At 36.7% G+C, this 14,942-nt stretch overlaps 1 protein-coding gene across 5 annotated transcripts in view; it reads right to left on the bottom strand.

The window, feature by feature from the left end:
* CDK17 (cyclin dependent kinase 17) overlaps positions 1 to 14,942 on the bottom strand; it is a 102,777-nt gene that overhangs the window by 30,629 nt on the left and 57,206 nt on the right. For all 5 annotated transcript variants that reach the window (XR_010886503.1, XM_067312169.1, XM_067312165.1 and 2 more), the window contains exons 3-4: positions 13,166 to 13,330; positions 6,340 to 6,473 (exon numbers count right to left, since the gene is read on the bottom strand). Coding sequence is in view for 4 of the 5 variants with exons in the window: in XM_067312169.1 (XP_067168270.1) it covers positions 6,340 to 6,473; positions 13,166 to 13,330 (299 nt within the window). In the remaining variant the exon portion in view is untranslated. The remainder of the gene's footprint in view (positions 1 to 6,339; positions 6,474 to 13,165; positions 13,331 to 14,942) is intronic.

The following is a 14,942-nucleotide window of genomic DNA, read 5'->3' as shown; positions in this document are numbered from 1 at the left end:
CACGGAGAAATCAGGTAATTAAAGAAAACTGCTGGAACTCAGAGTCTGGAACTGACTGTCCTGGACAGGAAAGGAAGGCTGGAGGGCAGGGTACGAGGTAGCGTCCCACTCTGGGATGCTGCATCCAAGCACTAACTTTTCATCTGCTGTGCTCCAATGATTGCCAGCGTAGACTGCCAAACATGTCCAATATGACAGATTACTTTTAAAGGGATCTTTAAAGAAGCAAGAAAGGAACTTAAAAAAAAAAAAGTTTTGAAACAAAATCCCCCAGATTAAGACAATCTTTATAAAAAGCATACTGACTTTTATAAAGGAAGTAGGGAAGCAGGGGAAGGCAAGAAACTTAATAGGAAGGAAATAGGAAGCAGCAAGAGAAATGCAAGAACCTTTGGCATGATGCTTAGAGGTCCCTAACAAAAGGACAAAAAGGCATCACTACATTATCCTTATTCCCCCAAAATCTAGTAAAAGACAGGTTCAGAAGTCTGTTTGTTATCCAAGCTGAAATAATTTTTCTTGTAGCAGCAACATTAAACAGAAGAAAGAAAGTCAGCTAATCAAATAGATCAAAAAGAGGTCCATCTGTTTTGTCAAGGCCATATTAATAATTTAGAACATGCATGTGTGTTTTTAAAAGTGGGATTTCCAAAGCATCAAGCTTCATGTGAACCTGAAGGCAGATCCTGAGTTTACAAAAATAACAGCATAACTTCTTGTGCAACCTTGCAAAAAGTTGAGTGAGCTGCCAAGTGTGACTGGATGGAGGCAATACTGGAGTTCAACCTGTGTGAAGTCAGTAATAGAGTAAAATCAAAGAAGTCTTGATTGCATTTGACTCCATCTTTTTTACCCCTGTCTGGCATTAAAATCATCTGGTAGGTGACCATATGCTTGGACTCATGTAAGAATCAGGAGAGAAGCTGCCCATTGTCAGGAGACGCAGAAATCAGATAAAACCTAACAAATAAGGCAGGAGGAGTCATACGGCTGACAAACACCCAAGTAAGGGGGAAGGAAGAATTTTTGTTCAACAGTGCATGACCGAACAGGCACCGCGGGGAGCAGTGCTAGCGAAGCATGACTTAAGTGGGTTCAGGATCCTCTCAAGTGGCAGGAGATCTCGGGCTGAATGCTCACGCTCTTTGATACAGTGCTTCCTGCAGTGACAGTCCAAAACTAATGACAGGAGAAAAGATCTTACTGCCTCTGACTGAACACCTGAATAAATACTGCTGTCCAGTCTACTGTTCAAGAAGTTAAACAGCTGAACGGAGGCCACCAGTGCCCTACTGGCACATGGGAATGGCAACCATGAACCAGATTCTAACTCGAATGCTACAATCAGAAAATCTCAGCACTATGTCAGTTTAAATCTCAATAATTTTTGTAGGTTTTTCTCTGGAGCAGGTACATTTGCCTAGCTGGACCAACTGCAAATTGAGTTATTTGATCCATGCCAGTCAAGACTGCTGAAGTATTCATAACTCTGCTATATGGGGGGAACTCAGCAAAAAACACATTTCCCATCCGCGTTCTCTCTCTTCTGAAGCTACCCAGTACAACGCATGCCTGGACATGGGACCACTTCGTACTGCTTTTAAGCTCAAGAGAGAGAAATACAGTGGCCAACCCTCTCAGGGGAAAACTGTACCCAATAGTGATGTGGTAGGAGCAGTGTGATCTGGAACAAGCTCCTGTTACTAATGTGACAGTCAGATGGTCAGAACTATTTCTCAGGATGAAATATCTGGGAAACAGGCTGGTGAACAGTGAGCTATGGCCCAGTGCCAGTTCACATACGAAGACAGCTTACAGACCTCGGACTTCTGCGGAGGGAAAACAGATGTTCCAATTTGCAGAGACTGCATCTCCTATTTTTTTATCCACTACAGTTCTTAATGAAGCATCCAGTATCCAGTGCATGGGCACAAGGCCTCCAGTGAGCACTTATTACTTGAAATGTTTTTATATTAATGTATTACTGTCCATGTCTTCTTTTTAGCAAATCAAAGCGAAAATGCTTTAAGCTGTAAAGTAACTCCATGATCTGGAGAAGTGTTTCTCATTATACGATGAGAGCATCTACACTTAAAATATATATACACATACGTATTTATTCTTAGGCTATATTGCTTCTGGCACTTGAAAGGAATGATTACATAAATGTGTTCTGATAAACAATTTTACTGATTCACTAAGTGATCATTAGTATTAATATTATATTACAAACATTTTAGTTAAACAAGAACTGCTGTTGGGAGCCAAGTTCCTCACACAAGAGATGTTTGCAGCTACTGTCAATAGAGTTGCTGAATGAGAACATATATAATGAGTTTAAAAAGGAAAACAAGTGCTTTATGGACCATCCATAATCTATGAATTACAGGCAAAATAAATTTTATCTAGACAATACCACGACATTCCAGTACGTTCTTTTTCTTTTCCAAGCAAACTAGGATCGATAAACTGGAAAGAATCTAACCCCACAACTGCAATGTTGTCAAATGCAGAAGCAAAAGCATATCATCTCCCTGTTTATATCAGCCATGCTGGCCTAAATTTGATGTCATTTGTGGGGATAACAGATTGAAAGTTGGTATCTCCATAGCCGCTACTGTGGATAGAAAATTTTCACCCCAGATAATTCTACACTGTAAATCAGGATCCTTGTTGCAGTATAACTACTTATCTAAAATGCACCAAATTTAGGTTACACAGAAGTATGACGATTTCCTGTCTAAAGTGGGTCAACCTAAGATTATGAAATTTCAACTTTCTTTCACTATGAAGATTCCCCTAGAACAAGGTGTGTGTGTGTGGGGGGGAATGCAGCTTCTAGCTGTGTCTGCATTGTGCATTTTGCACTCCTCTAGCTTTCAGAAAGTGTGTGTGTGAAAATTTTGGCAAGATTCAGGTTTATTTCTCAACAAAATATTTCAAATGTTCTGGCTAAGAAAAACTGTCTGCTCTTCAACAATGTTAAAACCTATTTGTAGCTCTCATTTCATTAACAATTACAGAAAACAGCTTTATTGTATGAAACACTGCAGTGCAGACTGACATGAAGGATCAAGAACTACTACAGTATAAAAGAAGGGATAAGGACTTTGATACTGGAGTTTGAAATATATCACATTCACAGCCTCTTCATGCTCTGATCAAAGGAAAAACTGTCATAGCTGGCCAAGTGCCCTTCTCAGGGCTATGCTTGCTCAACTACACACCATTCAAATCTCTAACAATTTTATGTAAAATGAGTTTGCTGATATACATTTTGGATCAAAATGTATATTCTGAAGTACAAAACATCCCCAGAATATTAATATTCAGTATCAATAATTAGCACTTAAGTTTATGGTATGCATGTTTTTAGCAAGCATGTAAAAAACCTGTTTTTCTTTTGATGGGTGACTAATTTGCATATAAATAGTCTACAGAATCCTAAAGGAAGTTCAAGTGAAGCATGAAAAACTTGGTTATATCCAAAAGTCTTAAAAGTACAAAGGGCTATTCCAAGTTTTCAGCTTTACCTGATTAGTTACCTTAAAAAAAAAAACAAAAAAACAAAAAAACCCCAGGACTTTTGTCAAATCAGTACAGAGAAACAAACAAGCCACATATGTAAGAAATTACGCATAAATATTACAAAAACAGTGAACATCAGCCAAATTAAACAGAAAGAAGGATATACTCCTAAGACGACAGGCACGTTCAATTTATTAGAAAACAGAGGAAAGGAATATTGGCTTATTAAGTTTATCCAACTTTTTATAATGTTTTAATCAAATATCTTCTGCAATGGATTTGAAGTATGATTAATGACTTCAGCAGACTACAGCAAATAAAGATCACACACAGACTAATTGACTCCAAACTATACATATAGCATATAGCTTATAACTCATCCTAAATGAACTAATAGGGAATATGGCCTAAGGCTACACAATGATGCCTAGCAATGACAGATCCCCACACACCCACAAAGAAAAACTGAAGTGATAAAAACTCAGGTCTACACAAAGATTTTTTTTTTCTTTCCTTTATATTATCAAATTACTACTACTGAACCAACCAGCTCCATTGCACAAACCACCCAGGCCAGACAAGTAAGATTTGGTAAAACAAACAAAGTTTGTATTCAGTTCCCTTGACGGTCAGGGAAGCAAGCAATGCCATTCCATGAACAGCAAAACCAGTAAAACACTGTTTTCTATGGATGTCCTTCTTGAGATTGAGCTCATACGTGGCTACTGTGGCATTTAATAAAGGCTGCACCTTTTCTAGAAAAGGGTGCACTAGCAGTTTCTCCTGATTCAGAGTTTTTTTCCTCAGAAATTAACAGAAAATTCATATGTGAGGTTTCTACCCATGTGACTGAAAATGACCCCCAAGAAGAATGGAAGGAGGGAAAGACAGGCAGACAGTGTAATCCCTTAAACCCTTCTCTTAGGAAGCCAGCTAAAGTGCACGTTATACTGGAAAGATTATGATTAGAAAGATATTTTAACCAAAGGTACAAAGATAGTTTTAGTTCTTTTTCTCTGACATGCACAAACAGGTTAAAAAACTCCCAAAAAACTATAAATCACTTCTATGTAGTGAACCTTATGTCAACTAAAAATATTTATCAAAGATATCATTCTTAAAATTCAGAAGTGAGAGTGTTTTCAAATGTTAGCTCAAAACCTTATTTTGAAAGTCACCATGCCAATACTGAAGCAATCTGGGAGAAAAATTGCAATTATCACAGAATGTACAAGAAGAGCTGCCAAAATGCTGGCACTCTCATTGACTGAGCCAGGCAACGAAGAAATAACGTTACTTTCAAACCCCAGAAACCAGCATTTGGAATTTGGAGAAAAATGAGGAAATTAACACTGGGCAAACAGAACTTAAAAGAATTCTCATAAGCTCCGAAGCAGCAATTTTAAAACTGTTTTACAACGTAAACAGCCCACTGAAAAGCAGCTTTTATTTGATACCCTCTAAAAAATTACACAGGAATGTCTCACATTTGGATAAATACTTTCCCTAAATTTAATGCTTTTTTTTTTTTTTTTGAATTCTTTTATAGCTCCTTTCAGAGTTTCATGAACTGAAAACCTAATCTAAAAAATCTTAACCCCCTCTGGAAGACTTGACACATTTTCATTTCAGCTTGCTAATTTCATTACCTACCATTAACTTCCTTATTTCTTTCCTGTTCTAAATGCATGTTTCAAAATGCAGAGAAAATAGGTAACGAGTAAAAAGTGAGTAAATCTTTTAAATCATTTCCCTGATGGGTTTGAGTCTCTCTAGCATACATTCTGATGTGCAAGCTTTTAAGATGATTTTTTTAAATTTAAGCATCCTGCAAAAATCAGACTCAAGTCTACAGTCCAATTTTAACAGGCTTTTGTTCAAACCTGAGATTAACACACAAATGTAGGCAGTTTGACAACAAAACCCCCAGGTGCTAGAAAAGATAGAAATAATTCATACAATTAATTCCTGAATTGTTGAAATCAGACCAGCGTTACCCGCTTGGAGTCCTGGAATTACAAGCAGAACGGAACTCCTCACAGATCAAAAATTTTTGGCATGTATGCTCTACTGTAACTTATCCAGATCTGGTTCCCAAACCCTGTATTTGATATCATACTTTGAAGGAAGATTTTAAAATCTTACGAAGTGCATATTGTTGTACGTGTTACAATGCGACAACTACAAAATTTTACGTGCTACTATAGCAGCATGGAAGGGCTCCAATATAATTATAACTTTTGCACACTCTAGAAACAGGGAAGTGTTCTGTTTTTCTTTGCCAAGGGAAATGACAACAAAGCAAGCACAAGGGTGGTTAGTATTCGTAATGAGACTCATAAATAAAGGAAATTATGTGCACAGTTATTCATAAGGTACTTTTCCTCCTTTTGTTTACCATCCTGTAAAGTTCCGTTCATTAAAAAACAGGAAGAGAGAGAAAGGCTGAAGCGGTCAGGACCATCTCTTCTGTAGCATTTGTTTTACAAAGATTAGAAAGCAGTTTTACTGCTTTCACATACTATAAACACTAATGCTACACTTTTAAATTTCTTCCTAAAAATTGGAGTTTCAAAACAGACTTAGTTTTTCAAAACGGAACAGCTCAAACAACGCAAGATAATGATCTCATATCTGCGTGACGAATGGGAACAGAAATTTAAGCAATAGTATAATAACGCTCTCCACACTAAATATACGTCAGCCTGTTTAAAGTTAATTGAGAGGAAGACAACCAGTTGTACGGAACAATTAAAGCAATCCCCAAGTCTCCTGTCAATTTAACTGTTCCTTATGCAAAGAGTGCATTACCTCCATAGAGATTCGCCTGTGTATCCGGTTTCTGAGACAAACACCTGTGGGAGACTGAACTTCATCAGACGAGGTCCCAGAAGCTTGGTCACTTTCACCATCTGACCCCATTTTCAGATTTTCATGAACAATATCTAACAAAAAGAAATTGAAGCCAGTCAATCAGTGTTCCACCAAACATCCCTCTCATACACGCAGAGAACAACACTATTTTTACTATGCAGTGCTGTTTATGTCAGCATCAAAGGCTCATCATGGTAACAGTAGTCTTGATTTATTTTATTTATTTTTTTTATGGCTCAGGAACCACAAAAATGAAAAGGATTAATTTAACAGAAATACCTACCAGGATAGAACTTATACACAAATTTAACCATTGTTTTTCTTATTTGATTTGTAGCAGCACTTAATCTCCAAAACCAGATATAGTCAAATCCCAATTTTAATTCCTATAAGCCACCTTCCCTTCAGGTCTTGAGTTCCTGAACTCCCTCATTTCATCTTCTCTTTTTGCTGCTCTTGGATCAAGAAACCTGCATTTGCAAAGGAAAACTGAGACTCACAGAAAAATATAAAACAGTACTGAGAATATTTAAGATTTTCAAATTAGGCTACCTGATGTTAGACACTTAAATGTATCTTCAGAAAGAGTAAAAAAAACCCTAAAAATTCTGAAAGGTGTAGCCTTATTTTTAGAAATGCCAAATATGGCAAACTTTAGATATAAACACCACCTGGGGGGTCAGGGGCAGGAGAAAGGGATGTATTCTGGCTGCCTCAAGAGAGGTCTACAGTGCAAAGGTGGATTCAGCAGAGGACCTGATGTTCTTAATTACTTAAGTGAAATCTACGGTCTTACAGAGGGATTTATGTAGCAGACTGCCCCGGTTGTAGGGTACTGCGGAATTTTTATGTAAACTGAAATTAATACTTCCATCATAATCTTGTAGAATGATCCATGTAAACAAGTTTATGTATATCATGTCTTATACATATATTACTTTTAAGCACCAGAGGATCTTCCGGGCTCCAGAAGATAAATACTGTAATGGACGAAGAGAAGATCAAGATGGTGTCAGTAAGAGGCAAGACGCTTGCAAAAGCACACACGACAGGAAAATGGTCCTACAAGACAATCCACTATGATTAATGCTCCATCATCGTCTCTGAAAAATTTCAGCTTCAAAATATTATAAGGACTAAATACTTCAAGTGAGGGAGGGGCTTCAAAAGACACCAATTTCCCTGATCTCTCCTGTTCCTAGATATTATGCATGATCTTGTATAGGGTAAAATAGGGACCTGAGGGACAACTAAAAATCTCAGATTTCTGCTCCTAAAAATACTAATATTAGCAAAATATGCAGAGCTCAATGCAGTCTTATCACCAATATTCCTGAAAATACCATCTGCACAGAACTAGAGCAATAAAAAAAACCAAAAGAGAGTATGCAAGTTTGATCACTATTCAACAGGCAGGAAAGCTGGCTTTTCTAGAAAAAAGCCTTCAGGCAAAAGCTCAGTTATGAACACACCTTCTAAAAGGTTTGCCTATATTGGCTCGCATAGAACCATGTAGACTTCAAAGGATTCAACTCTTCCTCAGTACAAAGAATTTCCTTTCTACAGAAAACAGCATGGATATAAAAAGATTAGCTTGAAGGGTACTGGCAGTGCATAATTCAACTCAAAGTACGCTAGTTAAACACACAACCTAAGCCTGTATCCGATACACAAAGCAGAATTTTCAGAATGCATTGAGCAGCAATATGGATCTAAATTGGATTTGAATTAAAAATCCCAATTGCATCAGAATTTTCCCGGCTCATGCTCAAATTTGGACCGAATGAGAGAAAAAAGCTGCACTCCTGGTATAATAAGGAGAATCTGCTGGTTTCAAACAAGATAAACATTCATCAGTGCTTCTAAAGGCATGTTAGAGTGAATGGGAGGGAAAAGATTTTCAGCAACTGGCTCCTAAAGGTCAGCCTGAACCTTAAGTTAAGCAGACAAAATACTAACCTTCTTTGCCAAATCTATAAGAAATTTCTCTCATTCTTCACAGTGACTTGATAGCTGTGTGCTTAAAAATCCATAACAAGTTGTATGAAATTAATGCTAGTAATACAAAAGTGTTATTGAAACCATTATCTGCAGCAAAGCTGTTGATCTCAGCACTGTTGAGTGCTGGAAAACAGTACATTCACCATTTCAGTTCTTTTATAAATACTCTTTTTTAAAAGATTCTTCTGTGAGTCATGTTATCCATTTTAGCAATTGCAGCTCTCAAGATTCTGTTCTGTAAAATTATGTGTAACAGCTACTGCTGTTCCCCAATCTAGCTCAGTTATTGTAAGCCCACTTACAGGGCTCCAGAGCCTACTTTCTTTAAAGAAGCTAGAAGAGAGACCATTATGTGAGGTCAATATGGTAGATAAAGTTAAGAAAGTATTATATTCTAAGCAAAGAAGTAATTATATCATTTTTTGAAAAGACTGATACACAGAATAAAGGAATCATGTGACTGTCACCTTCATACAGTTCAACATAAAATACACAATGTTCAATTCACAAAGCATACATATTATGAAATTACTGTAAAATTACACTTCTTTGAAATGTAGCATTCAGAACTACAAAGAACATCCCAGTTGACAAAGATATTTCTTCTACTAAGAAGACCATCTACACAATAATACAGAAGTAAGTAATATTTCAAGAATCAGTAGTTTAAAATCTTACATTTGGGGCAGATAATATAGCTGCAAGAAGATTCAGCTCTCTCCAAATCATGAATGAGAAGGCAAAGCAGATCTGTGCCCCGCAAGTCTATATTCTAGTATTTTAAGACTTAAATAAGATGAAGGTCAGTCTATTTTGAATACTATTGTGATATAACTATTTTTGATAAGTCTGGATATAAGTTATATACCCATAATGGACCAAAATGTTCTAAGCAGGATACCATTTGTAGCATCCAAAATATATTGGGAGACTCTTGCCTGAATTTCTGATGGGCTGAATATCCAAGTGCTCCTATCTACAAGGGTTCTCAGATGCTTTAAATATTAACCTATTATCTAATTATGGACACTTTAAGCTTTTTTTTTTTTTTTTTTAAATCTTGGCTGTGTTATCATCTAATATAAACGTGTCCTTTTATTTTATTCAATTAAAAGAGCATTAGTTGAGCCTTATGTTAGTTACTTTAACAGCATAAAACCAGGAAATGAGGCATTAACCTGACCATTTTAATCATTTTACACAAGTGCACAATGATAATGTTTGATCAAGCAATGATGAAAACTCATGCAAATACTTCCCTAATTTCACTAAGCCCTTCTATAGACGAGTTCACTTGCACCAAAACCAGACTGCACAGTCTTCAGAGTCTTTAATGGTTCCATAATTTATTGAATTGGTGTCACTGAATACCATAACCACTCTCTTATGCAGATGTTTGATGTACTCTACATACCTAATTAAACAGCCAGTGAGCTCTTGCAATGCAAAGGTGTGGATGACTACAATATAACATGGAAACTACAGAAGCACATTTGAAAGCAAACGTTGCTGTCATTTCAGTTATGAGGAATTCAGCACAGAAGAAATGAGAAAACAAGGAACCTTTAGTGTAGCAAATGAAAGCTCTTCCAAGTGAGCTAAGATAATATCCACTAATCAGCCAGTAGCGAGTCAGAATGCATGCTCTTTCAAACTTACTTCAAATGATTACAAAAAAATCACATGGTTTGCATATTCAGTTCCTTCCGTGTACTCTAGCAGAACTTACTTTCCTATGAACTGACTAAATTTTATGATTAGTTTCACTAAAAACACTCTGAATTGAGGCAGGGAACAGCGAGAAACTCCCTTTGTTGTTAACACTATCAAACTACAAAAGCAGTATGGAAACCTCATTCCTTTCGATTCAAACGTTTATCAAAAAAACCCCAAAACATTTCCATAATTTTATTAATGCAATTGGTAAAAGCATGGGTAAACTCTCCCTGCGCTGCTGCTCTGGCTCCCCGGCACAGTTTGCTCCAGCTCAGAGCTGGCCAGAGTTGGCTTTGCATATTCCAAGGGCCTCTTTGGTATTCCCAGTTCCCAGAAAACAGAACAAGGACATCTAAGTTGGCTCTGCCAGATCAGGTCTAACAAGGGTTTATTAGCTCTGGCTCCATAATGGACTGCAGCAGTTAAATGCTTCTGGAGCTGCAAGGCTTTAGAAGCTGTACAAACGTACATGAGCTTAAAAAAAATCCAGCTAGACCTTCAACTGCATCAGTGGCATGGCTAATTCACAACTTGACCTGAGACATGTAAATTATACAGCATTACAATGATAAGGGAGTATTAAAATAAAAATGACTACAAAATTTTAGACAAAGATACCCTCCTTGGCCAGAAAATCAGAATTTTTGTCTCCAAGAAAGATTTAACAAAACCTAAAGCCAACAGAAAAGTTTCCCAGCACAAAAATCTTAAAAATATTTTGGGATTTTACACACATTAACAGAACAGCAGAAACTCATGTTCAATGCTCAGGGAAAACACCCCCCCCCCCAAAAAAAAAAACAAAAAACAAAAAAACCAAACACCTTTCTCAGGCTTCTCAAGCAATTTTTATATTGAAAATCTCATTCAAATCAAGTAGCCTGAAGATGCACCTGTGGCAGGTTTTGTTTTATTCTGTTTTTTAACCAAATAACCTTCCTTTTACTGCCATTATTTTGTGCTACTTCAAGGATTTCTCTGATTGCATGCTCCCACCACTAGAATACAGGAAAAAGTGGAAAGAAAAAGGATGAATTAAGAAAGCAAGGAAAAAAAAAGTAGTTTTATGTAGTGTGGAATATTTGACCATTTCATTGCTGACATCATTACCACAATGTAGAAAACCTCAGCATCCTGCTGAGTAATGAGCATTCCCATACGGCAGGAACAAAGGGAGGAAAGATGTGAAGAAGGACAAAGGGAGGAAAGATGTGAAGAAGGAACAGGCAGAGCACTAGTGCCAATGCTTGTACACATGTATACCGCCCAGCTAACATGTACAAGTCGCTTAAATTTTCAGACAGCAAAGGTTAAAGAAAAAACAAAACGTGAAAAATAAAGCTTCCAAAGATTCCTCTTTACAGAAAAGAAAAGGGGAAAATGGATAAGTAAATTGTAGAAAGTTCAGACCTAGAGAAACCTAATAAAGAATGTAACACAGTATTGCAAATAGATGCATTAATGGCATCATTTCACCCAAAGCAAAAAGAGGTTGTTAACGCAGATGTGTACATGTTTTAAATCTATTCCTTCCTACTTCAATGAAACTGCAAGTTCTGAAGGAATCTGTAGCTATTTTTAATACATGGCGTTTTAAAAAAGTATAAATAAAACTCACAATCTGAATACTTTAAACACACAGAACTTGGTCACCTAAACAAAAAATAAAACAAATAGCATGCTTCTGTAATACTTTCACATTAACATTTTCAGGTGAAAAATATTGCTTTGAAAAAATTGGAAAATCATTAAAACAATGAAATTTTCTTTTGCAAAGCTGATTTGAAAATCACAGTGAAAGTTTTAAGAGGAATAACTATTGACAAATTTGCATTAAAAAAATTTATAGCACCATGCTTTCAAGGCAACACAAAAAAGCAGGGTACAAAAGCATACATCTCTCTATTCTTGTACACCATTTGTATATGCCTGATTTGACAAATAATCCATAAAAGACTCAATATTCCTGATCAGAAACATAAAGTACACAATTTTTTTTAAAACTTTGTCTCCTCATTGGATTCTTGGCAATTGCTACTTAAGCAAAGCTTGGTCAGGCAAAAAAAGGACAAGTGAAGTGTGTAGAAACCTGAGCGAAATCAGGAATTGAGATGGTACTCAAAATGTGCATAACAAAACCTTTTTTTCTGTGATAGCAACAGCCGCTAAACTCCACTCAAGAGGAAGAAATGTTCTTTTAAGATTAAATAGTAGCACAGACAGTAAAAAGGTAAGGTTTTGAATGTGATGTGTGATATTATAGTAGAGGAGGATAGAAATGGTTTGATTAGTACCTAAAAGATTCACAACTCTAATCTTGAAGGAGATCAGTTTAAATATCACACGCTTCTAAAGGAGGGCAGAAGACTGAAAAATTCACAGCATCCCAATTAAACTGTGCCTTGCTCTCATTTTCTAGTATCAATTAATTAAGCATAATTTAACATAACACAAAAACAGGGTAAAACATTAATGGTGACTGGAGGCAGCAACATGACAAATTATTTGAAGGAGAAGAAAAATTGTTTTAACTGTAATTTTCTCCACAGAACCACAAATATAACTCAAGACCACAACAAAAAGATAATTATAGCTGAGTGGCCTTAATTTATCACTGAAAGAAGGTCAATTGTTTTTCTTATACTGCTGAAAAATCTAAGTAATACACCTTTTTTTTTTTTTTTAAATTCCACATACAGATTATCCTTTTTTTTAAACCATATTCAATTTCTTGTAGTTCTCATCAATGCTTAAGTGAGGCAGACATACAGGGTCCTTACAAGCTATTAAGAAAGAATATTTTGCAACTTATGCATGTCAAACAAATTTGTGGATGATTTCTGCATGCTTTTTTAATTGTCCACTTAAAAACCTTAGAGAGGCATTCAACACCTTAAACAGAATTTTCTGTAACAACCTTAGAAAAAAATTGCTGCATTCCCAGAGATTTATTAAAGCATTAGAATAACTGTATCTCTTGCTAAGAATCAATACAGACATTCTTTATAGAAAAATGAATTTAAGAGTAAATAACGTAGTAAATTACCTAATCTGCTCCCATTTCTAGGCATTGCCATGAAAGAGCCGAGGCTGCCCCCTATGACGCTATGCGGTCTCCGCAAAGGGGGCTTCTTGAAAGATCCTGTGTACTGGTGGAGAAACGAGTGCATGCTGTGAGACGTTGGAGGCCTGCCATTCTTCACAATGGGCTCTACAGTTCACGAGCACCAAAATATTCATCCCCGCAAGCAAGGAGGAGTGTCAGGAACATGCCAGAAGAAAAAAAGAAAAAAGAAAAAAAGTTACTAGACAGGAAGTCACCGCTCTAGTAAGATTCTTTTTCATAGTAACAGTAGACCATAATACTACCTCCATTTCTATATTAGCAAATTAATACAAAGCATAGCACAAAATATTACAGAAATTCCATTTTATTAAAATCTGTCACTCTAAAGCTGGACCAGTATATGGTCTGACACATCAGAATACCTTCCAAAAGCCTGAATAAAACCAGAAAGTAGCCCTTAACATTAGTATCTTTTTTTCTTTTGAATTAATTATTTCTTTTTGCACAATGCTTCACCTTCACTATAATTTAAACAGACAAGCTGCTGTATCAACTCACATGAGCAGCAAATTCCTCAACAAGTATTCAAGAAATACTCTCTTTCTCAAAATTTTTGAGGGACAGTAGTAGTGAGGCCTCGCTACTGGAAATCCTTAGAAGGAAACGTACCTGACTACACACTCTACAGCAGTCATGCCATAATTAAGTTTATTAACTTAAAGCATACTGGAACAATTAAGGATTCAATGAGTTATTTTGGCTTTTCCATTGGTTTGTGTTGGAAACAGTTCACAGGACCTAGACTCAAAATTAGGACTGTAAGACTTGCTTCATTACTGATAAACACTTTCTAAAAAAGAGGAAACATTAGAAAAAGAATTTACGCAAAAGCGTCAAGAAATTACGAGTTAGCAGGTTCTCAGCAAGCCTCACTATGCCCGCGTGGACTAGCTCTAAGACTGCTCTGATACTGGAAGCAGTCTAACTATAAAAGCAGAGGACTGTACACACAGGTTTGCTTTCTGTTGTTTCCTTGGTTGGTATTTTTTATACCATTTTATCCCATGCTGCCATTACAGGTACCCTTCTTTTGGTATGATATAGAAGGTGGAAAAGCCAGCACCCAAGGATTCAGCAAGGGCTGCTCCGCGCCCTGGCACTGCTGGGCTCTTTCCAGAGGGTCACTTGCCCTTGCTAGGACAAGGAGCAACCTGTGGCACTCCTTCATCACCCCGATTCACATGCTCACCTGAAGGGACCCCAAAAATCTTGCTTTTCTTGCCAAAATAAGAAGAATACAGCTAGAAGAACTTATTTTATGGAGAGCAAAATTTCAAGGGTGAAGGAAAATAACAGCAACAAATACCAAGTAACAGAATCAAGACAGGATCTCAAAGGGCGCCTCCCCCCCCCCCCCCCAAAAAAATCCCACACCTATGTACAAAAGCTTTTTGGAGATGATATTATGACTGCTCTAAAGAAAAGAGAAGTACATGGACAGAGCTACCCAAGGGCAGGCCAATAACTTTAAAAAATAATTATTTGAGATATTTGCATAAACATATGAATAATATATTAGGACAAAAATCACTTTTCACTTTCACCCAGCTACTGTAGGATAAAGAAAAGTCAAAAAAATTGCTTCAGGCAGAAAACAGAATGTGAAAGGACATGTCAGCACTGCTGCAAGCCCGCCTGCAGCTCTTGGTTAACATCCTTCATAAACACAGCTTCAAAGCGGGTGACTAAGAGTAAA

This window comes from Apteryx mantelli, chromosome 1 (genome assembly GCF_036417845.1).
Source record: "Apteryx mantelli isolate bAptMan1 chromosome 1, bAptMan1.hap1, whole genome shotgun sequence".
NCBI lineage: Eukaryota > Metazoa > Chordata > Aves > Apterygiformes > Apterygidae > Apteryx > Apteryx mantelli.
This window is presented reverse-complemented; position numbering and strand designations above follow the sequence as displayed.